The sequence below is a fragment of the Lagenorhynchus albirostris genome, chromosome 4, assembly GCF_949774975.1.
Source record: "Lagenorhynchus albirostris chromosome 4, mLagAlb1.1, whole genome shotgun sequence".
NCBI lineage: Eukaryota > Metazoa > Chordata > Mammalia > Artiodactyla > Delphinidae > Lagenorhynchus > Lagenorhynchus albirostris.
In genome coordinates, this window is record NC_083098.1 from 114,448,513 (window position 1) to 114,475,897 (window position 27,385).

Below are 27,385 nucleotides of genomic sequence, written 5' to 3' on the forward strand. Positions count from 1 at the left end.
CCTGTGCACCACAACTACCGAGCCCGTGTGCCACAACTACTGAAACCCGTGCGCCTAGAGCCCGTGCTCCGCAACAAGAGAAGCCACTGTAATGAGAAGCCCGCACACTGCAACAAAGAGTAGCCCCCACTCGTCACAACTAGAGAAAGCCCGCGCGGCAACAAAGACCCAAGGCAGTCAAAAAATAAATAAATAAATAAATAAATTTATTTAAAAAGAAACATCTATTTGTTGGTTTGAAAATATTATTCAGCAATTACTCCAACAAGTATTTATTGAGTGACTACTACATGTCAGGGATAAGGAATATAAAGATGAACACAACATCTTTATTCATCTACTTTTTTTTTTTTTTTTTTTGCGGTACACTGGCCTCTGACTGTTGTGGCCTCTCCCGTTGCGAGCACAGGCTCCGGACGCGCAGGCTCAGAGGCCATGGCTCACGCGATCTTCCCGGACTGGGGCACGAACCCGTGTCCCCTGCATCGGCAGGCGGACTCTCAACCACTGCACCACCAGGGAAGCCCTATTCATCTACTTTTGAGGAACTTATACTCTAGAGGAGAAGACAAACTCATAAAACAAGCCGTTAATTAATAAATGCAGTGATAGGACTACACAGGGGGGCAAGGAATAGAGTGTAATGGCACCTTAGCAAGCACAAGGCTAGGATGAGGGAAAGTTTCCTAGAGAAAGCAAAGTCAAAACCAAGTCCTAAAAGATAAGTAAGTCATCCATTTCAAGAAGTGAGAAGAAAATCATGGCAAAGGAAAACAAAATGAGTATGGCCCAGAGGTCAATAAGAACATGGTGTTTGTGAGGAGTGACAAGTGGTTCTAAGTTGTTGGAACATGAAAAAAGAGGCAAGAAGTGACGGAAAATGAGGCTGGACGGGTAGCAAGTGTCAAATCCTGGAAGGCCCTGTTTGTTCTTCTAAGAGAAGTTTGGATTTAATGGTTCTAAGCAGAGAAGCTCATCAGAAGCCAGGGAGCTTTTAAAACATACAGATGCTTAGACCCTACTCCTCAGAGATTCTAATTCACCAGGTTTAAAGAAAAGGACAACACATTTGAATTTTCTAATGGTTTCCCTGGGTAATTGTGCTGTACTATACGTTGTTTGAGAGAACTGCTGTGATAATGTCTTCAGGTCAGACCTAAACTGATTTGCGTGGGGAGAACAGGTTAAAAAGGAAGGGGGGATGGTTTGGTAATCAATAACAGAGTACACTGTAAGGAACTGAGAGAGAGAAGCAATTCATTAGGTAAGACAAAGGAAAGAAAAATTTTATTAATATAAATATATTTTATAAATCAAGTAGTGACAAAAAATAAAGAAAATATGGACAAAAATGAGTTAAAATTCGGAATATTTTGACTTGAAATTATCTAGATGTGTAAAATTCATAACCAGAAACTTATATCCTAAAAATTTTCAAGCTAAAAAAATTAATTTTGTTGTATTCTTTGAAAACACAGAGGAAGAGTAAAGCTGTTGAGAGAGTAGGTTTGAAGTCTGGCTTAAATCCATCACACAGTGAGACCTTCGATAGGTCACAATCTCTACGTGGCCTCAATTTCCTCATATGTAAAATGGATATAGTAATGATACACATCTTATAGGGTTCTGGTGAATATTAATTAGATAATACATATAAAACTCTTAGAACCTGAAAACTACTAGAGTTCAATAAATGTCAATTCTTATTGCTAATGTAATCCTTATCATTACCTAGGAGGCTACAGCAAAATGACTCCACAGAGCATAGAAATAAAGCTACCTTCACAGTAAAGATAATTAGAATCAACATAGAAGGAATGCTATCAAGCTATAGAAAATCTAACCAGAGATGCTCTCTATCTGTGCAGCTCAGGAAACCTGGGAACCATACAAGTCCCGTTAAAGACGGCAAAAGCTTTTCTGAAAGTACCATTAGGAAGGAGAGGAAAGCAAACAGCAAGCAAATACCTCTTTGGACAATCAGAGGCCCCTCTTTTTAGAGGAGCCCATCACATTAATATCTGACTTAGAATATCTGACCATAAAGAAGAATTCAGTCTATTAGTTACTAGGATAGTCAGGGCTAGATGACATTTCATTACACTCAGTTTTCTTGTTAGTAAGTTGTACTATTTATGTTAGAAACAATTACCTAAATTTTAAGACTATGCTGAAAAAACAGAGTATTCTATCAATACATAAGAGGTAAGAAAAATGGGAGGAGAAGATGGAGTCCACAGTGTTACTCTAGACTCAGGAGAAACAGAATCGGAAGCTATAATGCCCAAGCATTTCCAAGATGAGCCTCTGATGACTTGGATAAAATATTCCTTGAGACTGCCTAATTCTTTACTCCATCTTACTTTATTCTAATGATTTCTTTAATGTCCCTCTTGATGCCCAGACTTTATGCCCCAGAGGACAGGAACTCTATTTATTGTATTCACGGCAGCAACCCTCCCATCAGCACAGTACTTGGCAGTAGACCCTCAATCAGTATTTGCTGAAGAGTAAATGGCTTCCCACTTTCTCCTGATTCAAAGAGGACAATGAAGATGGGTAGGATTCTGCTCTCCAGAAAGACTGTGTACTTTTGCTTCCTAGTTAGGCTTACCGAGAGTCAGTTGTTTTTGTTTCCAAACTTTTTTTATGTCAGTGGTCTTTGGTATTACAATTTCATAATTAAAGCTGTAATTACGCCCATCAATGAAGGGAGTATGGAAAGAGAACTGTTTCTATGAACACCAAGTAGGCTCTAAAACCACTGAGGCTGTACACACTATCGAGGCTCTAAAAAGCCTCCATAAAGGTGAATCACTATAAAAACTTGGTATCAAATTAGGTGTGGTAAGACAACTGTAAAAGGTTAGAAAAAAAGAACCCTAAAAATTTATAAGGGTTTTTAAGTGTAAGGAGTTTAAAGATTACAGGATTTGATCTTTACTTTCTATTATATATTAAGTTAGGCTATATATAATCTATATGTAATCTAAACAGAAAATGTCTTAGCCCTATATCCACAGATTGATAAATGAATGTACATTTAAATGTTTTGAAGTAAAAATTAAAACGCTTGAGTTATATATGTTACTATTGTTTGATTCCCCTTAATCAATTAGCTGGTGACCCAGATCATGTTGGATAAGAAGGCTTTTAACTGTTCTTACCAAGAAATGATGTGGTACTTATTACATATATTAATCATATGTCTGCATGTTGAAAAGTCGCTGAAAATCCACCTTTGCATATATTCACAGTGCATTATAATGAAATGCCTCTTTACTTGACAGTATACCGCACTAAATTATAAATTCCTTGGGAAAAGGGGTCATGTCAATTCCTGATTTCATAGTGCCCAGCACTTGGTAATGCCTTTCAAATAGGTGCTCTGTAAACATTTTTTAAATGAAAAAACATTTCAATTCTCTTAAAAAAAAAATCAGATCTGAGCAGTATCATACGGCTCTTTAGTACCAGTTAGTAATAAAATAAAATAACTCTACATAGAAAAGACAAGTCCTTACCAATTTATAGCCCCTCCAGCACACTTCTCCATAAGCAATGCTTTCCAACATTCATGAGTAGATTTAATAACTTCAAGAGCAAAAGCCTAGTTAAAAACCAAAAACAGACACAGAAATCACATCATTATACTAACATGGAACTAGTCATAGTATGACAGTTAATTATTAAGAACATGAGCTCTGTAGTCAGGCAAACCTGAGTATAAATTCTCACATCCTTATTTACCAGCTGTGTGACTTTATGCAGATTACTTCATCTCATTGTATTAATTTCTTCATCTATAATATGCAATGTAATGAAGATCATCTAAATCAAGGGTTGGCAAACTTGGGCCTGTGGGCCAAATCCAGCTCACCATGTGTTTTTGTAAATAAAGTTTTTACTGAGCACAGTCATGCCCATTCATCTGTGCATGGCCTCTGACTGCGTTAGTGCTACAATGGAAGAGTTGAGTAGTTGTGACAGAGACCATATGGCCTACAAAGTCTGTAATATTTACTTTCTGGTCCTTTACACAAAAAAGTTTGCCAACCCCTGATTTAAATCATAGAGTTGTTGAAAGAATAAATAAGATGTTGAATGTAAAGTGGTTAGCCTACTATCAGTTTCTTGCTTGTAAATAAGCATATACCTATTAATTTCACCTCATCAAAGGCGTAAGTAGTCCAACTGCATAGTCGTTTTAGATTATCCACTGTCTGAAGGTAGTAAACCTCAACATCTTCTAATTTTTTTTCTTAGTATGAATTCATATAGTGTCTAAAAATGCAAAATCAACAATAGATATAGATCTAGTAATACCATCTAAGGAAAACTTGCTTTATTTTTCCAAAGCAGAAAATTCTTTATATTTTTCCCCCCAAATGTTCCTAATTTTCCTTGTGAGAGATTACAGTCTAAAATAATAGTTTTATATTTATATTTAAAAATCCTAGACAAAGCCCTCAAGATCTTAAGTGTTCTTTTAATGTACCTTTAAAAAATACTGGGTTCAGCAATAAACTCTTGTATAACAAAATACTTATAATTTTAAAGTTTTCACGACCATGGCTTACTTTACCTGCAAAACATACTTTATTTATTAGTACCACTTAAAGGTTGGTTTATAATGTGAAGTTTATATAGTGGCAGTAAGTTTAAAAGACATAGTCCATGTTTTTGACTTTAACTCTTTGGTCTATTTCCTCCATATGTGTCATATTAGAGCCACTTTCTGGTAACTTTGTGGTTTTCTAATAGAAAAATCCTCTGACAGTAAGATAATTCAAGTGCTGTCTTAATTGTTAAGCAGCTTAATTCAGCCATGGTAGGATGAACACTTAGGAGGGAAGCCCCTTTGGATCTGCATTAATGGTAAGTAACTTTCCCTTCTCTGGAGTAAGTAAATGGAAGGCTTTTCTTCATATACAATTTGCAGACTTAGACTGATCATGGAAATCCTTCATTTTCTGAGACAAAGGATTTATTGACAGATAAACAGATGCATATAGGTATTTATCAGCCTTACTGATTTACTTAGAGAGATCTCCTAAAACTTTTTTAAAAATAAAAATGATAAAATAATGTCCTTAAATATGAAAGTCAGTGAAAAGCACTTTTGCTATCATACTATATACAAATGTTCACATATGAAATCCCCCAAAGTGAAAGAAATATTGTACAGGTATCACAGGCACATTTTAAAATAAAGATTATGAACTTCACCTTGTTCTTGAATTCTCCATTAAAAGCAAACTGGTTTTCTGGTTTTCCCTCTGGTATCTTATAAAATCTAAACCAATTAAGCGTAGCTTCTAAGTAACCAGGTTTGTACTTCTTAACATCTTCAATATCTGTAAGTGAAGAAACAAAAATACTTTTTGTTAAAAATCAAAATCTACTCCTATTAGTGGCAGAGCACTGGCCTGAGGGAGTCAGTCCAACCCTGCTGCTCACTAGCTGCATACTCGTCAGCATGTATCGTATCACCTCCGGACTTGCCTTTTCTTCCCCATGTAAAATGTTACTCCTTCATTCTACAAACATTTCTTGAGCACCTTCAGATACCATGTAAGGAGTAGGGGATAAGTCGATGAAGACAACAAAGTTCTTTTCCTCAAGGAGCTCAAAGGTTTAATTAAAAAAACAAACATACAAAACAACAGGCAGATAGACAACAAATTGTATTAAAGTGAGAAGATTAAGTGAGATATACTTAAGGACTGATGTCATTCTGAGGACAATGGGGGGCTTCGAGTAGGGAGAGTTACAACATCAGGATCCGTGTTTTATATGTACTAAGCCAAAGGATGCTGACAGTAGAATGGAGAGGGCAGCACCCAGAAGAGAACATACTACAGGTGGATGAGAAGGGTTTCATGCACTCCTAGACCAAATATTTAGTAAGTTTCTCATTATGTATCCGACACTGTTGTAAGCAGTGAAATAGAACAGGAATCAGAAACAAGTCCCTGCTCACATGCTTACATAGTAGGAAGAGACAGACAACAAATAAAGACACAAATACACAATTTAAGCGGTGAAAAGTCTGATGAAGAAAAATAAATCAGAGTAAGGAAGACAGAGAATGTGGTCAGGGCAATTTTAAACAGTGTTAACTGGATGGTTCAGAATTTTTCATTTCAAATTAGTAATGATCTATAGGATTTACTTTTAAGTTCTATTACCACGTAAACACCTTAACCATTACATTTTGAAGACATTCATTTAAATATAATTGGAAATACTACTGTATTAGTAATAGGCCCCTCCCCCCAAAGAGGTCCCCAACGAATGTATCATTTCCAAAAATATCATTTCAAAAAGTATGAGAAATAACTAGATAAAACTAGAAGTCTTTACTCTCCACTAGACTGTGGCTTAAGGGAAATTTAGCATAGTCCTTCATTCACAGTATATTATAGCAAATGACAAACAGACTTAGCACCACTTGGAGCATTAGAAAGCTATAACTAAAACCAGGAGATGACACCAAGCATAGGGGTAATTTAAAGATCACTTGGTTTCAGACATGCTCATGCAAGCCTTGTGGGAATCCCCACTCACTAGGCATGACAGGAAAAGGTAAGAACTTTGCAGGCATGGGTTGAACAGATAGGAATTATCCTTTTCCTTTTTATCCTTGCCTTGTGCCTGTTAGGTAAAGGTTTAGCAAGAGTGACAGATGTCTCCAAAGGCCAGGTGTTTCACATAAGTGAAATAAGTGTGGTAAGGCAGAGACCATAGAAATGGCAGAGACTATGGCAAATAAAAGACTGAGTATGCGGCCTAAAGGCACGCAAATCTAAAATTTTAAAATATGTCAATGGGCCACACATCTATCTAAAGTAATTCTGGAGCAAACTGCAGAAATGTTACAACTAACTAAGGGAAAAAAGAATCACTTGAAACTGAACACAGGTTAAGTAAGTGATGGAAGATGTTTAAAACAGTGAATTCTAAAGATTAAGATCACATCTTTTTAATATTATACACTGTATCCTCGGTACAGAGTTCTTTGTTATGCCCCAAATGGAACATTCAATAAAGATTTCAGCTAATTAAATTCTGATTATTTTTCCTCTTTACCTTATAAAAAGAGCTTCCTTCTAAAGTGAGCTTTCTATTGACCATCTTCCGACATCCTATCTCATTTTTACAAAAATAAATCTCTGAAATTAACTGAGTTCCTCCAATTCACTGTTTTCTTACTCAGAGGAAAAAAATATCTCTTAGTCCACTGAAGGTGAGCAACCAGAAATGCACTTTAATCAATGTCCAAAATAAATAATTTTCTATTACTTAAATCTGATTTGACATCATTATATTTGCCCAGTCTACCATTTCCTGTTCCACTGCATAAACCTTTTTTTTTTTTTGATAATTGCTTTTTAACACACTGATTTCAAATAAGAAAGGAAAAACTAAGTTATCCAGTATCTACCTCAGCTGGCAAGGTTTTCCCTTCAGAAGTTATGAAGGGAACCTGTTAAGAAAAGACATCAATAATAAAAAACCTGAACATTTAATAATGCCAATAAGAAGTGTAACTCTACAAATATAAGCTCAACTTTTCCATTCTCAATTAATTAAACCCTGGGGAATAAACAGCTGCATTTTCACAAAAAAATAAAACATTTTAAATACACAATTTAAATATTTTTAAAACCTCAGTAGCAAATGCCTCAAGCCAAAACCTTATATGCAATACCAACAGTCAGTTCAATGAATTACCAAAAATATGAAAAATTGCACCTGAAGTCTATAAACTGACTTACACAGTTCATAAAAGATTTTTATATAAATAACCTCATTTCTTCCTCATAAAACTCCTGAGAGTTGTGAGGAGTAAGTAAATTCACATTAAACTTAAGAAAACTACAGCTAAGGAAAGGTAAAAGGGACTTCCCTGGTGGCGCAGTGGTTAAGAATCCGCCTGCCAATGCAGGTGACATGGGTTCAAGCCCTTGTCCAGGAAGATCCCACAAGCCACAGAGCAACTAAGCCGGTGAGTCACAACTACTGACCTGCGCTCTAGAGCCTGTGAGCCACAACTACTGAGCCTGCGTGCCACAACTGAAGCCCGCGCACCTAGAGCTCACGCTTCGCAACAAGAGAAGCCACTGCAATGAGAAGCCCGCACACCACAACGAAGAGTAGCCCCTGCTCGCCGCAACTTGAGAAAGCCCGTGCGCAGCAACGAAGACCCAATGCAGCCAAAAATTAATTAACTAATTAATTTTTAAAAAAAGAAAATGTAAAAGATTTGTCAAAATGTTGCCAACTCATTCATGGTAGAACTAGTATTATATAAATACAAGTCCTCTAATTCCATGAATTCTGACTTTTCTTCTATATTGCACATTAATAATTTGCCACAGGTTTATTTATATTAGTTTTTATGTGTAGATGTATTTTTATTTTGGTTTTATTGCGGGAAAATATACATAACATAAAATTTACCATTTTTAAGTGTTTGATTCAAGGGCATTAAGTACCTCCACAATGTTGCACAACCATCATTATTATCTAACTCCAGAATTTTTTCATTAGATATATTTTTTATAATATATGTTATTTTAAGAAAAGCAGCGATTCTCTAGTAGTCATTTATTTCCACTCTTGGAATTAATTTTATACGAAAGTTTCTACTAGAGATAATTATATAATTTATTTTCAAGATGAACTAATCCAACAATAAGTCAGAATAATCTAGAAGAGCTCTTTTATATAATCAAGCTAAGCTTATTTCAGTTTCAGTTTTTAACTACAATTAAACTCTCTCAATCGAGATCTACTTGATCAATTAGCCAGACGATTAACAAAGACTCTCCACTTCTGTAAATATTCTGCCTGATGTCCACAGTGGTCTGTCTGCTGAGTCTGATAGACAGCTCTAGAATGAAGCCCACACTTGGCTCCCACCAGTTAAGTTTTAGCCTTAGCAAGCAGGTATGTTTATTCCCAAAACATTCATGCCAACTGCATCTGTTGTTATAATTATGAGATTTAATAAAAATTATATAAGGCAGTGACTTTATCAGTACAAAAAAATGAGATTTTGTTTCTATGAAAGTAACTTGAATGTTTTTAAAAGAATTCAATAAAAGAGACTGCTAAAAATATCTGCTATCGGGGCTTCCCTGGTTGCGCAGTGGTTAAGAGTCCACCTGCCGATGCAGGGGACACGGGTTCGTGCCCCGGTCAGGGAAGATCCCACATGCCACGGAGCGGCTGGGCCCGTGAGCCATGGCCGCTGAGCCTGCGGGTCCGGAGCCTGTGCTCCGCAACGGGAGAGGCCAGAACAGTGAGAGGCCCACGTACAGCAAAAAAAAAAAAAAAAAAAATCTGCTGTCAAAGTAGGCCTGGGTCAGTTAAAGATGAGATAAAGATGTAAAAATTTACAATTAAACATGTCGATTGATCTGCAAATGAGGTGGGGAAGAGGATTTTAGATATGAGACATCAGGGACAGCCTCTGACAAAAAGTATTTTAGTAAATTCTTAGATGAAGTGTGGGAGCAGCTCATTCACATAGGCAGAAGAGGAGTTCTGGGAGGAAGACTGTGCCAATCAATACTCTGAGGTACGAGTGTGCATCAAACGTTTGAGGAAGACAAGAAAACCCTGCGTTTAGAGCAGGGTGAAGTAAGAGTATTAGGAGATGAGATTATAGAAGCAGTCACATAGGAGTCTAAGGGCCAGACTAGGGACTTGGCTTTGCGATGAGAAGCCACTACAGGATTCTGGGCAGAGTATGTGTTGCATGAAGAATTCTAGCTGCCGTGTAGGGAAAAGACCGTGGAGAGGAAGAAGTGGAAGCAGGAAATCCAATATGAGGCGAAATGTGATGAGGGCTTTGATTATTGTAGTTGTATGGAGGTGGTGACAAATGGTCAGATTTGGATATTATTAGAAAGCAGAACTGAGACGAATTACCAGTTAAAGAAAAAATTAAAAACAACAAAACCCAGTAAAGATCAGACTTACGTAAAATTTAAAGTATCAAAGAGCTAAGAAGGACTAGTCTGTAACATTAAGTAGCAGTTTAAATTATAATACAACTAAATGCAGTCACCTAATATATATTACCCTATTTTTTTAGTTTCATAAAAGGTGTCATAACTTCTGACAAATAGTGTACAGCCATGATTTACTTTATAAAAGAGCTGTTTCCAAATCTGAAAGTCTAATTAACAAAGATTATATACAGTCTCCTTAAGGGAATTTTTATATTAAAACTAAAAATACATGATTTATAAATAACCATAGTTCTATATAAAACCACTGGAAATTTTGTAAATTTCTTTATTAAATGCTACGTAAAAAGCAAAACAGAAAATAATGATACAATATAACAAAATTTAAAGTTCAATTTGGCTTTTCAAAATCCAGAGCTCTCCATTTTAATTTAGTTTGTCTTAACTAATTTTGATTTAGAAATTTATAAAAGCAGAGAAATTAAGCTGAAATATCTTAGTCAAAACCTACCACTTTATCTGTGTAGATGTGAGAGGATCATAACACTTTTCACTTTTTAAAAGCAATCTTTATGACTTATCTTTTTCTTTCTTTAGAGATACTGTATACCTTTCAACATGTAATCAAGTTTCTTTTCAGTATAAACCAATTCACTTGTTTCTAAAACGTAACTGAATATCACAAACTGTAATCTATTAAGAAAAGAAAAGGTTTGATAATTGACTTTCTTTCTAATATTTATTATAAGAAAATACATTCTCTTATGCCAGGAGTAGCTTCTAATCACAGGTATTTGTCAAGACTTCCATTTTACCCAGATTTCAGACTTAAACACACTTTAATACTCTATTTTTGCCAAATAAGCAAACAGTAATGATGTAAATGAGGTAAAAAATTCAGTTGATAAGGCTCATTTTATACATACAGCCCATGAACAATATGAGAGAGAAAGAGAGAGAGAGAGAGAGACAAATCTAACCTATGACATATTATTACTCTGGAGACCTATCAAAGACACAATGAACTTTAAAAGTAATTATTTACCAAAAACAAAAAAAAAATAAGAAATTTTAATCATGAGAAAATCTTAACACATTCTATAATAAATACCTTTAAGATATTTATTGATATTATTATATTATATTATATTAATACTATATATTAATATTCTAATTAATTAATATTAAATATTTTAAATAATTTAAATTACTCTCTTGCCTACCAGAAAGAACCATGCCAAGTCCCCCCAATTTTTGATATAATTAAATATTGGATATTAAAAACAAACAAAGGAAAAACACACTCTTACTTATTAGTAAATAACTTCTTGGTACAAAAGAAAATCAAAAGAAATCAATCCTGAGAGGACCCCTACAAACAAGGATTTTAAAGTAGTTATTATGAATATGTTCAAGGACGTTCAGGAAAATATAGTCACAATGCATGAACATGTGGAAATCTCAGTTGAGGAATAGAAACTATGAAACTATCAAAAACAACAAAAAAAAACAAATGAGGGAGTATTTGAAATGAAAAATCATGAATTTAATAGCAGAACTTGGATATGGCAGAAATAAGTCAGGTAAGTAGAAGTCAGATCAATAGAAATCATGGAGTCTAAAGAACAGTAAGGAAGAAAGACTGAAAAGACATGAGAGTTTCAGTGACCTGTGAGACAATTAAGAGTGGTCTAAATACAGCACACACAAAAATTAACTCGAAATGGATTAAATACTTGAATATAACATCTGAAATCTTAAACTTCCTAGAGGAAAACATAGGCCGTAACCTCACTGACATCAGCCTTAATGATGTTTTTGTGGATTTAACTCCAAAGGCAAGGGAAACAAAAGCAAAAATAAATAAATGGGACTACATCAAACTAAAAAGCTTTTCTGTGCAGCAAAGGAAACCATCATCAAAATGAAAGGGCAACCTAATGAATGGGAGAAGATATTTGCTAGTCATATATCGGATAATGGGCCAATATCCAAAATATATCAAGAACTCATAAAACTCAACAACAACAACAAACCCAATTCAAAACTGGACAGAGGATCTGAATAGACATTTTCCCAAAGAAGACATACAGATGGTCAACAGGCACATGAAAACATGTTCAACATCACTAATTATCAGGGAAATGCAAATCAAAGCCACAATGAGATATCACCTCACACCTGTTAGAATGGCTATTCTCAAAAAGACAAGAAATAACAAATGTTGGAGAGAATGTAGAGAAAAGGGAGCCCTTGTGAACTGTTGGTAGGACTGTAATTTGGTGTAGGCACTATGGAAAACAGTATGGAGATTTCTGAAAAAATTAAGAATAGAAAAGCCATATGATCTAGCTAATCCACTTATGGGTATTTACCCAAAAAATATGAAAACACTAATTTGAAGAGACATATACACCCCTACGTTCACTGCAGCATTATTTACAATAGCCAAGATATGGAAACAACTCAAGTGTCCATCAACAGATGAATGGATAAAGATGTCATATATAAACATAAACATAATACTACTTGGAAATAAAAATGAATGAAATCCTGCCATTTGCAACAACATGGATGGACCTCAAAGGTATTATGCTAAGTAAATAAGTCAGAGGGAGAAAGACAAATACTGTATAATTTCACTGACATGTGGAATCTAAACAAAACAAAACAAACAAATAAAACAAAAACAAACTCATAGATACAGAGATTAGGTTAATGGTTACCAGAGGGGAAGGGGTTGAGGGGTGACTGAAGTGGGTGAAGAGGGTCAACGGTTTGGTGGTGGATGGCAACTGGACTTGTCATGGTGATCACTTTGTAGTGAATACAGATGTCAAATTATAATGATGTACACTTGAAATTTATATAATAATAATTTTTAAAGTGGTCTAAAATATGTTATGAGTCTCAGAATGAAGGTAGAAAATATGGCCTGAAAACAATGTGAAAATATAACAGTAAATAATTTCCCAAATGTGGCAAAAACATGAACTTACAGATCTGCAAAGTTCAGGATATCCTAAGGAGGACAAATAAATATAAAGGAAAGACCACCTTAGCATATCACAGAAAAATTGCTGAAATCCAAAAATGAGGAGAAAACCTTTAAAACAGTCTAATAAAAACAATATATTATATACTAAGTTAACAACACACTGTTGACTTATCAAAAACAATGCAGGCCAAAAGAAAATGGAACATCTTTACCAAAAAACCCTGTAACTCAAAATTCTATATCCAGTGAAAGTATACTTCCAAAACAAAGGCAAGAAAGACAAGAAAAGACAGATCAATGAAAATGGAGAGAATTCATCGCCAAAAGAACTGCACTACAAAAAATGCTAAAGTTGAAGGGAAATAACACCAGATGGAAACTACAGATCTTCAGGAAGTAATAAAATATATGGGTAAAAAAATGGCAAAACATGGGTAAATATAATAGAATACATGTGTGTGTGCGTTTTTCCTCTTAATTTTTTTAAAAGGCATTTTATTGTTTAAGACAATATGAAACCAAAGCACAATGGATGGAGGTTCTGGGACCAACTGGATCTCTCATACAACTTGCTGGTGGAAATGCAAAATGGTATATAAAGTCACTTTAGTAAAGTTTGACAGTTTCTCACAATGTTAAGCATATAATTACCCACTGACCTATAACCCTATTCTCAGGTATTTCCTCAAGAGAAATGAAAACATAGGTTCACACAAAGACCTATATATTTGAATGTTCATAGCAGCTTTATTTGTATTAGCCCCAAACTCAAAACCCAAATTTCTGTCAACAGGTGGATGGATAAACTGCAGTGTATCTACACAATGGAAACTATTCAGCGACAAAATAGAACAAACTACACTGATCACACACAATATGCATGAATCCCTACAGCACTGCAAATACCAAAAAATACTTGTCCTTAGCAATGTACAGGTAACTCCAAAGAAACATAACTACAATTGTTAAAAATGCCAAAAATTTAAGTACAAATGTTTTCTCACTTTAAAATAAGTGAAAATGCACTATTTTGAAGGTATTTTCAAACTTTGCTCAAAACATTCAGTTTTTATCAATATATATATGCATACATTCATTTATTCATCAATTTAAAAAAAATTACCAAGCACCTATAACATGCCAGACACTGAACAAAGCTTTTGTAGTGGAAAAATTAAATACCTAGAAACAAACTGAACATAAAATGTAAGACCTTCATTAGTAAATCTACATCAATTTTCTAAAAGATAAACAAGAAAACCTGAATAACTGGAGTAATATATAAACATATCATGCTCATTATTGCAAAAGTTAATATTTTAAAGAGAGCAGAAATCCCTGACAATTAATTCCAAAAATTTGCCCAGAAGAATATATGCATTAGAAAAAAACCAAACAACTTGGAAAATGTAGAACAAAAGGAGGATTTGCCTTCTATATGTTTTATTATGAGGCTGTTGTAATTAAAATAATGTGGCACTAGCACAGAAATAGAAATCACTGACACCAAAGAGAATCCAGAAGCAGACTATCTGTATAAATGAGAATGCAATATACAATAAAGGAGACAATTCAAAAAAGGGGGAAGAGAAAAGATTTTTCTATTAAGAGGTGATGAAAAAATTATTTATATGGAAAAAATAAATTCCACATGGATTAAAGATCCAAGTGTAAAAAAATTAAAACATAAAAGAATTAAAAAAAATAAGGAAAAACAACTTTGTGACTATGGGGTAAGAAATCCTTACATAAGAATCAAAATGCTAAAGTCACATATAATAATGATTGACAAAATGCAATACGTCAGAATTTAAAATGCCTGTAAGACAAAAGGCAACACAGCTTCTCTGAAGATAGGGAGAAAATATTTGCAACCTAAATAATAAAGAATATCCAAAATATCTAAGCAACTCCCAAATATCAAAAGAATATGAGCCTGCGCGTCCGGAGCCTGTGCTCCGCAATGGAAGAGGCCACAACAGTGAGAGGCCCGTGTACCACAAAAAAAAAAAAAAAAAAAGAATATGTCAACTCAATAGAAAAATGGAGGGCACCATGCATAGGCCATTCACAGAAGGGAAGATACAACTAGCCAATAAATATATGAAAAAGATGCTCCATCCAAGCATTAAGCAGAAAAATGTAAAATTAAAACAAAATACCATTTTCATCTATTAGATTGGCAAAAAAAAAACCTTTTAAAGGCTCAGTAATAGTACGTCATTGAAGCTTCAAAACCTGTAAATTAGGCATTATTTATTTCCTTTATGTAAATTAGGAAACTGGGACTCCATGAGGTTAAGTAATTGGCTCAAGATCTTAAAGGGAATAGAGTAACTCAATGTAGAGTTGACCCTTGAACAACATGGGTTTGAACTGTGCAGGTCCACTTATACCTGGATTCGTTTCAATGTGTGTACTGCAGTACTAGTGATCCATGGATGGCTGAATCTGAGGATGCCCGCACTGCAGATATGGAGGGCCAACTGTAAAGTTACATGTGGATTTCTGACTGTGCCAGGTTGGTGCCCCTAACCACCGCGTTGTTCAAGCGTCACCTGTGCTACCTTTAAATATGGGGTGGCAGGGGTATGTGTGGGGAGAAGAACATCATCAAATTTGATTAGGTGATTACATCTCCTAACTGAACATATATCAAAATTGTTATCAATTATTCTAGTTCCAAGACTGGATTATCCAACCAGCAAAGAAGAATAGATTAACAGAATGGTTCTCAACTTGGAGGAACCCATCAGGGTCACCCAGGGATATTTATCAAACTATATATACAGTCACATCATTAACTTCCTATCCACATCCCCATATAGAGAACCACCTGTACTTCCATGAAAATGATCCAGAGGGAAAAAAAAAAAATGAAAATGCTGTTTTCACTGGCATTATCTCCACCAGACCACAACAGGAAGTAAGGAAAGCATATAATCAGCTGAGGATTTCTGTTTTTATTTTTAGATAAAAAACAGTAACACAAATGTAGTGCCATATCTCCTTGCCCATATTATTTAAAAGAAAAAAAAGATACTAGAAAATGTGCTCATGTTTGAAATTCTGTCCAAAGAGAGTAAAAAAAAAAGTAAAAAAGGAGTTTCCAATTCTAAGGGATGCCACCAAAGGAAGTGACATAAATGCACAAAGCTCTCGTTCCAATGCTGTAGATGCTGCTCTCACAGAGCTAAATGTGTGCAAGACCAGCCTCCAAACAAAGTCTGTGGGAAGTGAGAACATACGTTTTTAATGACATTTTATAAACATTCACAAGAAGTAACAGTTCTGTTCCATAATATTTACTGTATCATCACAAATAGAGGTTCCAGCTCAGAGAAATGTTTTAATAGCTACACTTACATGGGATCCCTAAAAGGTTCTCATGTTTTCCACGCTGTTCTGCATATCTAAGCTTAATAGCACACAGACTAATGAATAGTATCCTTCATTTTAGTTGCCTTTTCTTTCTCTATTCTCCTTTTCCACAAATTCTACTCTTATCATCATCTATACTAAAAATATATTAACATCATGAAAAATGGAAATATACTTCAAAATAAGTTAAAACCAAACAAAGATAGAAGCCTATTTGTATTGTATCAGAAAAACTTCTTGGAAAAGACTTGGTAGATTTCTTTCCCAAAATATAAATATTTTTTACCATTTCACAAGAAATTTTACATGACCAGTAAAATGAAAACCATCCAGGTGCCTTGTAACACAGAAATCCGAATGGTTTTCTAATCTAATTTTAACTAGAACCACATAACCAAGTAGCTAAAAGCTAAGGCTTTGGGTCAGCCAGACTTTCACTGAAGTTTCAGCTCCACCACTTAACAGCTTCCCTAAAGTACCTAAAAATGTGCCAATGTCCCCAAGAAATCTATCTCATGATCTTTAACTTAAACTGCGTTTCATTCAGCACTAACTCTGAAGATAATTTAGGTCTTTCTATTTTAGAAGAAGACAGGCTTTAGCCTGTCTAAATAATGGATTGAAATATTCCTAAAACAACCAAAAGTTAGAGAAGAAAAGCTCTAGGGGTCATTTACTGATTAGAAGATCAATCCCACAACTTTAGAAATGAAGAAAGCTTCAAGAGGTTATGTGAGGGACTTCCCTGGTGGCGCAGTGGTTAAGAATCCGCCTGCCAATGCAGGGGACACAGGTTCAATCCCTGGTCCGGGAAGATCCCACATGCCGCGGAGCAATTAAGCCCGTGAGCCACAACTACTAAGCCTGCACTCTAGAGCCTGCGAGCCACAACTACTGAGCCCGCAAGCCACAACTACTGAAGCCCGCACGCCCTAGAGCCTGTGCTCTGCAACAAGAGAAGCCCCCACAATGAGAAGCCCGTGCGCAGCAACTAGAGACAGCCCGCGTGCAGTAACAAAGACCTAACTCAGCCGAAAATAAATAAATAAATAATAAAAAAATAAATACATTTGTAAAAAAAAAAAGAAAAAGCTTATTCGTGTATTGGGAACATGTGCTGGAGGGAAAAAGGAAATTAAAAACAAAAAAAAGGAGGTTACGTGACTTTCCCAAGGTCAGATAACTAATACATACAAGAGAGGATTTTAGAATTTAGGCCTCCCCTACTCTTCACATCGTAGGAATATGACTGAAGCCTGAAAAAACACTGGAAGAGGTCAAGGTTCAAAAAAGAGGCAAATGGGGCTTCCCTGGTGGCGCGGTGATTGAAAGCTTGCCTGCCAATGCAGGGGACACGGGTTCGAGCCCTGGTCCGGAAGGATCCCACATGATGCGGAGCAACTGGGCCCGTAAGCCACAATTACTGAGCCTGCGCATCTGGAGCCTGTGCTCCGCAACAACAGAGGCCACAATAGTGAGAGGCCCACGCACTGTGATGAAGAGTGGCCCCCGCTTGCCACAACTAGAGAAAGCCCACGCACAGAAACGAAGACCCAACACAGCCATAAATAAATAAATTTTTTTAAAAAAAGAGGCAAGTGATTCCCAGTAATTTAATTCTATTCTTAATTATAGTACCTTTTACTTGATTTGTCCCCATTCCTCAACTGCCTCCTCCCACATCCCATCCCTACCCACCCACGCCTATTAAGCCATACTTATTAATGAAATCAAAGGAATGAAGATCAAAAGAGCCATCTTTTACTGGGACTTCTAATCATAATTATCCCACTGATGCCTCAACTATTGAAGAGCAAGTGGTCAGCGCTCCCAGAAAGCAAGACAGTCCAAGGCCACAAATACTTTTCCGAGCATCAATGCGATGCAGTGGCTCCCACAGCCTTTAGGGAAGTCACTGACCAATGCCCACCCCCAACCACCAGAGCCTCAGGTTCCCAATCTGAAACAAAAAAGGGAACACTAGCACATCTTGCTTGAACTTAGGTAAACATTCAACAGATATTCCAAAAGAAGCACTCAGCATAGTTCCTCGACATACAGTAATTGTTCCAGAAATGTTACAGCTTTTAGGACGACAATGGTGACATGCCGGCCCCTTTCTGTGCCAAAGAATACACGCAAAGGAAAGCAAAGAGAACACCATTCTTTCCGGTTACAAAGGTTAATGTGAATATTTTCCCTTAAGATTAATATGCTGTGCCCTATTTTTTCCCTAAATGATAAGGTTAACTTGTGTTTTAGGAAGTAAGGAAATTAAATACCTTATTAATTTGGCTTATTTTTAAAATAATAATTGCAGGGGCACTAGAATTGTTTATTTAGCACATGAAAATTTAAGTCAAATAGATTTGGTTTCCATGTGTTTGTTCCTGCCTTGAAAGAATATAAAAGAAACTACATAGTTTTATTTGACTTTCAAATTTCTTTAAATGTAAGTTGAAATTCTACAGATATGAAATACATATAAATTCTGATAATTTCAGGACAAGGGCAATGCTGGCCTTTGAAAAAGTCCCAACTGCCTCATTTAAAATAATTCCCTTATTACTCATGTAATTTATGCATCCCAGAATGTATCTACATCAATATAATTGTTCTGATTTTCAATTTTTGAAAACTTTAACATCACTGCACAGGCAATATTTATTACAGGACATCAGACAAGAGTTTTCATTTATTTAATACCAATCAAAAGAAATCTTTATTGCTCTGCAAGTTGACATAGCTTCTAGGCTTAAATTACCTCATGACATTACTTCTCCTGACATAAGGGCCTTAGGCATCGTTGGTGATCCTGAAGAGGCTCAAACATCTGTTTGGTGAATATCTGAAGCTCGATATTATAGAAGGTGGTTAGTTTAACCAAGAGAGAAATTACATATGCCCTAGCATTTCCATCTTCTTAAAAAGCTCTGAACTTGGTTATTTCAGAACCAAGCGCTATTATCCCTAACAGCCACGGCATTCTCTAGTAACAATTTAGGTGCCCTGGGAGTCTTATTAACTCTTTCAGGTCATTAAGGTACCATTAAGAGCATTAGGGGCTGGAACCTAATTACAGTGCATTAAATGGTCTTAGTGCTCACCAAGTGTTAATGAGCCAGCCAAAGTGACCAATTTTCTATCAGGGCGTATGAGGAATTTGTTCTCAAATGCTGTTTAGACATTTTTTAAATTTTCAAAGTTGCTACTCAACTTTCAGAAGGCAAAACTTGAATATTTAAATAATAATGTTAAAATTACAGAAATATAGCCAGCAACCACAGTTTCCTTCCAACTGAAATGTATTCTCTGATGCAATGGCTAGTTTTAGTTCAGTCAAGTCAAAGTTTAAAAAACTATAAACATTAAAACAGGATATTACAGTCTACCAAAGTCTGTACATGTTCATTAGGATCAAAGAAGTTATTTCCTAACAAATAAAACCACCACAGGGCTTCCCTGGTGGCGCAGTGGTTAAGAATCCAACCGCCAATGCAGGGGACACGGGTTCGAGCCCTGGTGCAGGAAGATCCCACATGCTGTGGAGCAACTAAGCCCGTGCACCACAACTAGTGAGCCTGCGCTCTAGAGCCCGCGAGCCACAACTACTGAGCCCGTGTACCCTACAGCCCACGCACCACAACTACTGAGCCCACATGCCACAACTGCTGAGCCCGCGTGCCTAGAGCCTGTGCTCTGCAACAAGAGAAGCCACCGCAATGAGAAGCTCGCTCACAGCAAGGAAGAGTAGCCCCCGCTCACGCAACTAGAGAAAGCCTGTACACAGCAACAAAGACCCAACACAACCAAAAATAAATAAATAAATTTTAAAATATTGGTATCACGCTTCAAGCATGATACATCTAGAACTACATGTATAAAAATTAAAGAGTAATAAAAATTGCTTAAAAAAACCCCACAACCCCAGAACTTCCTTACAGAAATACAAATGTGTCTGAATACACCAAAAAATATATAGATAGATAGATAAAACATACTGTCTGTAAATTAAAACACACTTTTTTGTTTTCAGAAAAGAAGAAACAGGTACTGACCATGTCAAAAACAGCTTCTTTTTCTTAAGGTAGTAGAAATTAATAGGAGGGCCTTATTTTTTAAATGTCTAAATAACAATTATACATAGGAAATAATAAAAAAATTTCTCTATAAATTTCTGTATTACACACATCCTCAGAAAACTACAGAATTTTAAAGAATGTCCAGATAGTTACCCTTCCCTACATGTTTTTAATTCTTCTTCCCATTGAATAAAAATGTCAAGTATAGATGACAAATGTTTAAACTGTTAAAAAATCACTCCGTTGTGATAGAAATTTCAACTGATATACAGTAATTTATATTTAAAGTTACTGCATTCGATATTTTAAAGTTATTTAAGGAGAAGTTGACCACCAAAACAAACCATTTCTGACATGTATGGACTCTGACACGTATGAAATCAACCTCCCATGCATTTTCTGTAAAAATTTTTGGAAAATGTACACCAGCCAACAATGAAAAAGGAAAGTAAAGTAGACGGCATCAAAGAATCTAAGAAAGAATAGAACTAATAACCCAGAAAGGCAATGAAAAGAAACCCCATGATAATAGCTATGCAGCAGGCTCAAGGGTACAGCCTGTCTAAAACCAGTCATTCGATAAACAGTATGATAAATGAAGTGAATGATAGTTACATAAATACTGTAAATGTTATTTATTACTTTTCAACTTTCAGATTCAAGAGACAAAACATGAAAAACAGTTATGGTTAAAGAACAGAACCTACGCATTACAAATGTTTACACTGTAGAACTCATAGTGTAGCTGAGGGAAGCTGGGTTGTAAGGGGCAGAGAAGGAAAGAAGTACAGAAACCTGAATGCCCTGGTTTTACACTGGGCAGCCACGAGTTACCGTTCAAAATTAATGAAGCAATAAATACAGCTCAAAGTGTAATACCTAGAGTTATTAAGATAACAGAAGAAGAAATATGGTAACAAAATTGAGAGATGTATAAGATGTTAAATTCCTAATCTTTGAAAGCAGCAACTTAAGTTAACAGGGAAAAGAAACAGAGGTGTGAGCACACTGATTACAGAACAGAAGCAACCACTTGACAACTAAAAACATATGGGGAAGAAGATATGAGAAGTAAGACTGGGGGCTGGGGATGAAGAAGTAGGAAGGAGAACATTACTTTTCATTTTATATACGCTTTTTATACTTCTGAGTTTTTATTTCCAAATATATGACTATTTTTTGTAATTAAAAAAATGCCATCCAAAGTCTTCTGTTTGTGATTTCAGAAGGTACACATGGGAGGGACACAATAAAACGTTTAAAAGTTGCTTGGTTTCAGATTAAATACTGTTGATTAATTTTTAAAGATTTATAGTAGATAGAGAATAGCACCAAACTTTTCATGGAAACTAATTTTGTAAAATTTCCTTCACACATTTAGGAAGCTTTCAACCCCTGTGATTAGTGAGCATCTTTCAGTTCTCATCCCCTCCAATTCCCCCCTTTACAGGTGCTAATGAAAACACAAACAACACACCAGGCTAAGTAGTGAAGAAAAAAAGTAAGGTTAGGAATGATTTCTGTCCATTAATATTTGCTTGAGCAGCAGGACAACAGAAACTCTGTCTTTTGTCTGAAATCGTTTCAGAGGAGAGCTGGATGATGTTAGATATGATAAATATAAACCAAACTTCAGTTTCAATGAAAAATAAAAGCTGCTACATAGGGTTACCTAGTATTCCATGATTTAGGATTAAAAAAAAAATTTATACTGCAGACTCTTCAGCCTTTCAATTTGCGCCTACATCTATTCTTTTTCTTGGGTCTCTATCGAATAAAAGAGGAGAGAAGAAACGTGGAATATGTGGAGTATGTACAGTAACGTGGAGGTAAAAGAAATGAGAAGTCACAAAAGAAAACACTTATAACTCTTAAAACTACAGAACTTATCTTACAAAATCTAGATATATAAGAGTACTTAAGCATTGGAACTACTCAGTGTAAATAATATGCAAATATCCTTAAATAATCCATTTTCCCCTGTATACCTTATTCATTCTGGAAATAAACACAAAGCACAATGTCAGCTACCATTTCAGAGCAAAATACGTCAATAATTACTCATCTAGTCTTTTAAGATTTAAAAAAGTTATTATAAAGAAGCACTGCTGTATTTCTTAAGATGAAGATAATGTATGTGTTCCCTTTTAGTGTAATGGAAAAAAAAGTACTTTTTGCCTTTCAAAACAATAATTTTAATTATTCTAGTCTGATAATTTCATCTCAACCAAAATAAGCTTCGATATTTCTGCATGTCATGGTTTCAGTATTTCTGCATGTCTCTCTGTATAAGCATACACAACAAGAATTTAGAAGAGGATGCCCAAAGTGCAAGCCATCTCCATTTGGGGTATAAACAGAAAAAAAAGTGAAAATACAGTTGTATTTTTTCATTCTAACTCTTAGGAAACGGTAGGAGTAAGGTACTTTATACTGTGTAATCTGGTTTCAATACTGCTAGTTACAAATACTGTAAATTACACAAATATGAATTGTGCAGTATAGCATGGTAGATGGGACAATGGACTTTCTCATCAGACTGAAATGAGTTCAAATCATGGTTCCACTATTTACTAAATGTGCAAACTTAGACAAGTTATTTATTTATTTATTTTAAAATTTATTTATTTTTGGCTGCGTTGGGTCTTCGTTGCTGCACAGGCTTTCTCTGGTTGCGGTGAGCGGGGGCTACTCTTCTTCGTGGTGCGCGGGCTTCTCATGGTGGTGGCTTCTCTTCTTGCGGAGCACAGGCTCTGGGCGCGCGGGCTTCAGTAGTCGTGGCTCGCGGGCTCTAGAGCGCAGGCTCAGTTAGTTGTGGCGCACGGGCTTAGCTGCTCCGCGGCACATGGGATCTTCCCGGACCAGGGATCGAACCCGTGTTCCCTGCACTGGCAGGTGGATTCTTAACCCCTGTGCCACCAGGGAAGTCCCTAGGCAATTTATTTAAATCCTTTGAGATTCTTCTAAATTAAGAATAATAATATGTACTAGGACAGGCACCAGTGTTTGACATATGTTAGGGAATTTGAGGTGTTAAATCACATCTCCAACAGTACTGAGCTAAAGACTAGTTTCCTTAGACTCTCAGCCTCTCCAGTTTAAAGGGACATCCCTCAGTAGAGTTTCGTGACTTTAGTGTGCCACATCACAAATGAATTAGTTGAACAGTTTGCTTTTGCTGGCTGTTGTATCATTATATTATCAGTTCTCATCTGAGGAGCAGCTTATGTATTAAAAAACTTTTAAATTGGGTACTGATTTACTCTTGTTACATATGTATACATATATACACGCATACATATATATGTGAGAAATACAATAATAAAGAAATCCAGTGCAAAATAATGAAATAGATAAGAAAAATATATGGTTTATGGGCTTGAGTCTCATATTTTAATTGTAGTTTTCATGTTTTAGTTTTGACCTTGAGGTTATATGTACTTCACCCGATCAGACCCCTCCCTTTCTCAATTACAAGCAAGAATGGCATAAAATCTCTCTTGTTGTTCCATGTGCAAGAAAAGTTTTTTGTTTTTTTGTTTTTTTTAAGAAAACACTTCCTTTATTAAATGCAGCTATGCTTACATTTTGGTGCATTTCAAAAAGCAATGTTGATCAGTGGTAATGCTTATGTTAAATTGAGCATGCACAATTATAATGGAAAAAAATCCCTGAGAACAGCTTTTACACATCCCTCTTGCTAGTGCAGCTCTGTGTAAAAACTAGAAAGTCTGCAAAGTATGTTTTCTGCATCAGGAGTTTCCCTCTCTGTACTTCTCCTTCCTGCTCCATGGTGAAGAAAAGGTTTTAAATGCACATAAATTAAGACAGTTTAAAATGTAAGTGTTAATGAGTTTCAGTCAATTCAGAAATGGTATATTTTCAAATTGAGATAAGAATTGAGGTCTAGAAAAGACCAGGATCCCAAATAAGGATGAAACTGAAAGGAAAAAGGTTAGAAAACTAGGGGAAAAAAATTGGTCAGAGAATAATAATAGTGGCCATATATCCAACACTTCATATGACAGCCAGATGCTTAAGTAAATCATCTCTTATACTGCCAACAAGCTCACAAGTAGGTATAATTACCTACATTATTAGATGAGCAAACTGAAATTCAGAAAGGTTAAATGATCTATCCAAAGTCACTCAAGTAGAAAGTAGCACAGCCAGAACGCAAACTGAAGTCCGTCCGACACCAAAGAAAGTTAACTCTTTATCATACCAAACTTCTGGAACTTAAATTTCTGGGACATCAAAATTTTGTTAGAGGGCCGTTATCTTTCCCTTCACCTGTACAAGACAGAACAAAAACTAGGTATAAAACCAGCTTATGGGGCTTCGCTGGTGGTGCAGTGGTTGAGAGTCCGCCTGCCGATGCAGGGGACACGGGTTCGTGCCCCGGTCCGGGAAGATCCCACATGCCGCGGAGCGGCTGGGCCCGTGAGCCATGGCCGCTGAACCTGCACGTCCGGAGCCTGTGCTCCGCAAAGGGAGAGGCCACAACAGTGAGAGGCCCGGGTACCGCAAAGACAGCTTATGTCTTTGATGAACACTCCCCTTTTTGTTTTTTTATTTTTCCTGTTACTCAAGTGAATAAAAGAGAGACTTAAGAAAGAAAAGAATGAAGGGCGGGAGGGAAGGAGGTGAGGGGGAAGGGAACCCATAGATTGTACTTTCTTAATCTGAAGTATCGTCTGTCTGTCTGCACTCCTTTTCGTTCTCTTGCTCCTCCCAGCAGTACGACATAACTCAGACACAATCATATTGAATTGCCCTTTATAGTCCATGGAGAGAGAATTAGAAAACAAAACGTATAAGTTTAACTCCCAAAATATACACTGTGTTCTACATGAGCCTCTTTTAAATTCTAAGAATTCCAATGACACACTGATTTACTTCTGTTTCTGGAAAGTTACAGACTTACCATGAAACTTCGAGGCTTCAGGATCATTCACATTGATAGCAATTAATTTCCAATCTGTTTCACCCTGATCAATAAGAGCCAAAATTCCAAGGATCTTCACATGAACAACATCTCCACGAGAAAGAACCTTTAAAGAGGAAAGAAATTCAGCATTTGCCAGGCTTTGGAGAAATTTACTCATATATCATAAAAATCTATATGAAAGATTAAAAGCACTATAGACTGAAACTTAATAATTAAAATTATTGTAAACACAGTCCTAAAGCCTTTTATGATATCCTTCTTAGAATAGATGTCTTGATCCCTTTCTGGAAACTGAAATTATTTATAGATCTTAAAATTTAATGTACTAGGCCTAGAAACTCATACTAATAAGCAGAAAATAAAGTCATGTATATCATGTTATAATATAAATCTGGCTTCTGCTGCTTGGGGGTAAAAAGACATGAGAATCCTTTGAAACTTGGGGGTAAAAAGACATGAGAATCCTTTGAAACTGCTTTATAGTACCTTTTTTTTTTTTTTTTTTTTGGTACGCGGGCCTCTCACTGGTGTGGCCTCTCCCATTGCGGAGCACAGGCTCCGGACGCGCAGGCTCAGCGGCCATGGCTCACGGGCCCAGCCGCTCCGCGGCATGTGGGATCTTCCCGGACCGGGGCACGAACCCGTGTCCCCTGCATCGGCAGGCGGACTCTCAACCACTGCGCCACCAGGGAAGCCCTATAGTACCTTTTTTGCAAACTATATTTATCAGTTACTAGTGAAAAGTAAATTTTTATCATATCTGAATACAGCCTTAAGATAATGAATGACAATGAAAGAATTATTAAAATGTTAAAGACAGAGACAAAGCAGGTTTCATAAAATGCTTTAAAAAGATTTTAAGTGAAACCAAGAAACAGCATGACGTTGAAGCAGATGTTCCTTGTACTAAAGAAAGTTATTTCAGTGGTTCCCTCAAGTTGCCAATGCCAAGTTTATATGCATGCATTCTTTCTACAGCCTTTTATTTTTAAAGGTTTAGTCGGCTATAGAATTTCACTGTAAGCTGAAATCTGAACACATGCTTCAGAATAATTCCTTCATGTTTCAAAATTCAGCTTTACATCTGGAAATCAAGGTATGCAAAGGAAAGTCACTGTTGTATCTTGAAATTATTTGAGAGAAAAAAACAGATCTTAAACCAGAAAGTCAAATAAATCCTTTCAGAACATTTGCAAAATGAATCTGAAATCTTAATAGAAATCTGCATGAAAGTGAAATTAGTTTATCCAACAGATTAATGTGACTGTATAAACTAAACTGAAATACCACTTTTAGGAGAATATGCACAATTATATTAGCCAGACTCTCACATGTTTGGGCTCTATTTAGTGCCCAGCACTACATTAGACACTATGTATACAAAAAGAAAGCATCCCCTTTCTTAAAGGTTTACAATCTTGTTGGGGAGACTTACACACCTCATGCCAGGAGGTCCTTTATAAAACAAAAATGTTCAAAGTTATCACATAATCATCAATGAAAGGTGGCTCCATTGGTTAACTCAGTGATGAACTGCATCCCTGCTTCTCAGCCAGAGGCAATTTTGCCCTCTAGAGGACATGTGGCAATGCTGGGGACATTTGGGGTTGTCACAACTGGGGGGGTATTATTAGCACATTAGCGGGGAAGAGGCCAGGGATGCTGCACAGGACAGTCTCCTATTACAGTATCATCCACCCAAAATGTCAATAGTGCCAAAGCTGAGGAGCCTGCAGCAGACTTTGGTGACAGGGGTGTCTATCAGAATTACTGGGAATCATATATAGTTTTTAAAGGCACCTTCTAAATTGTTTTATTTTTATTCACAAGAATTAATTTACTTTGAAATTTCATACAACATAAGAGCAGATTTGAGACATTTATGGTTACAAGGGCAAGCAGGAAGCATGTCTGGGAATTACCAAATTTCATCAGAATGATAAATGCCCTCTGATCTCATAAGCAACAGAAAGGGATTAGACAAACCACT

At 36.1% G+C, this 27,385-nt stretch overlaps 1 protein-coding gene across 8 annotated transcripts in view; it reads right to left on the minus strand.

Moving 5' to 3' along the window:
• PPA2 (inorganic pyrophosphatase 2) overlaps positions 1 to 27,385 on the minus strand; it is an 84,670-nt gene that overhangs the window by 17,792 nt on the left and 39,493 nt on the right. For all 8 annotated transcript variants that reach the window (XM_060148546.1, XM_060148541.1, XM_060148547.1 and 5 more), the window contains 3 exons: positions 25,372 to 25,498; positions 5,230 to 5,357; positions 3,525 to 3,610 (listed from right to left, as the gene is read on the minus strand). In XM_060148546.1, the coding sequence (XP_060004529.1) occupies positions 3,525 to 3,610; positions 5,230 to 5,357; positions 25,372 to 25,498 (341 nt within the window). The remainder of the gene's footprint in view (positions 1 to 3,524; positions 3,611 to 5,229; positions 5,358 to 25,371; positions 25,499 to 27,385) is intronic.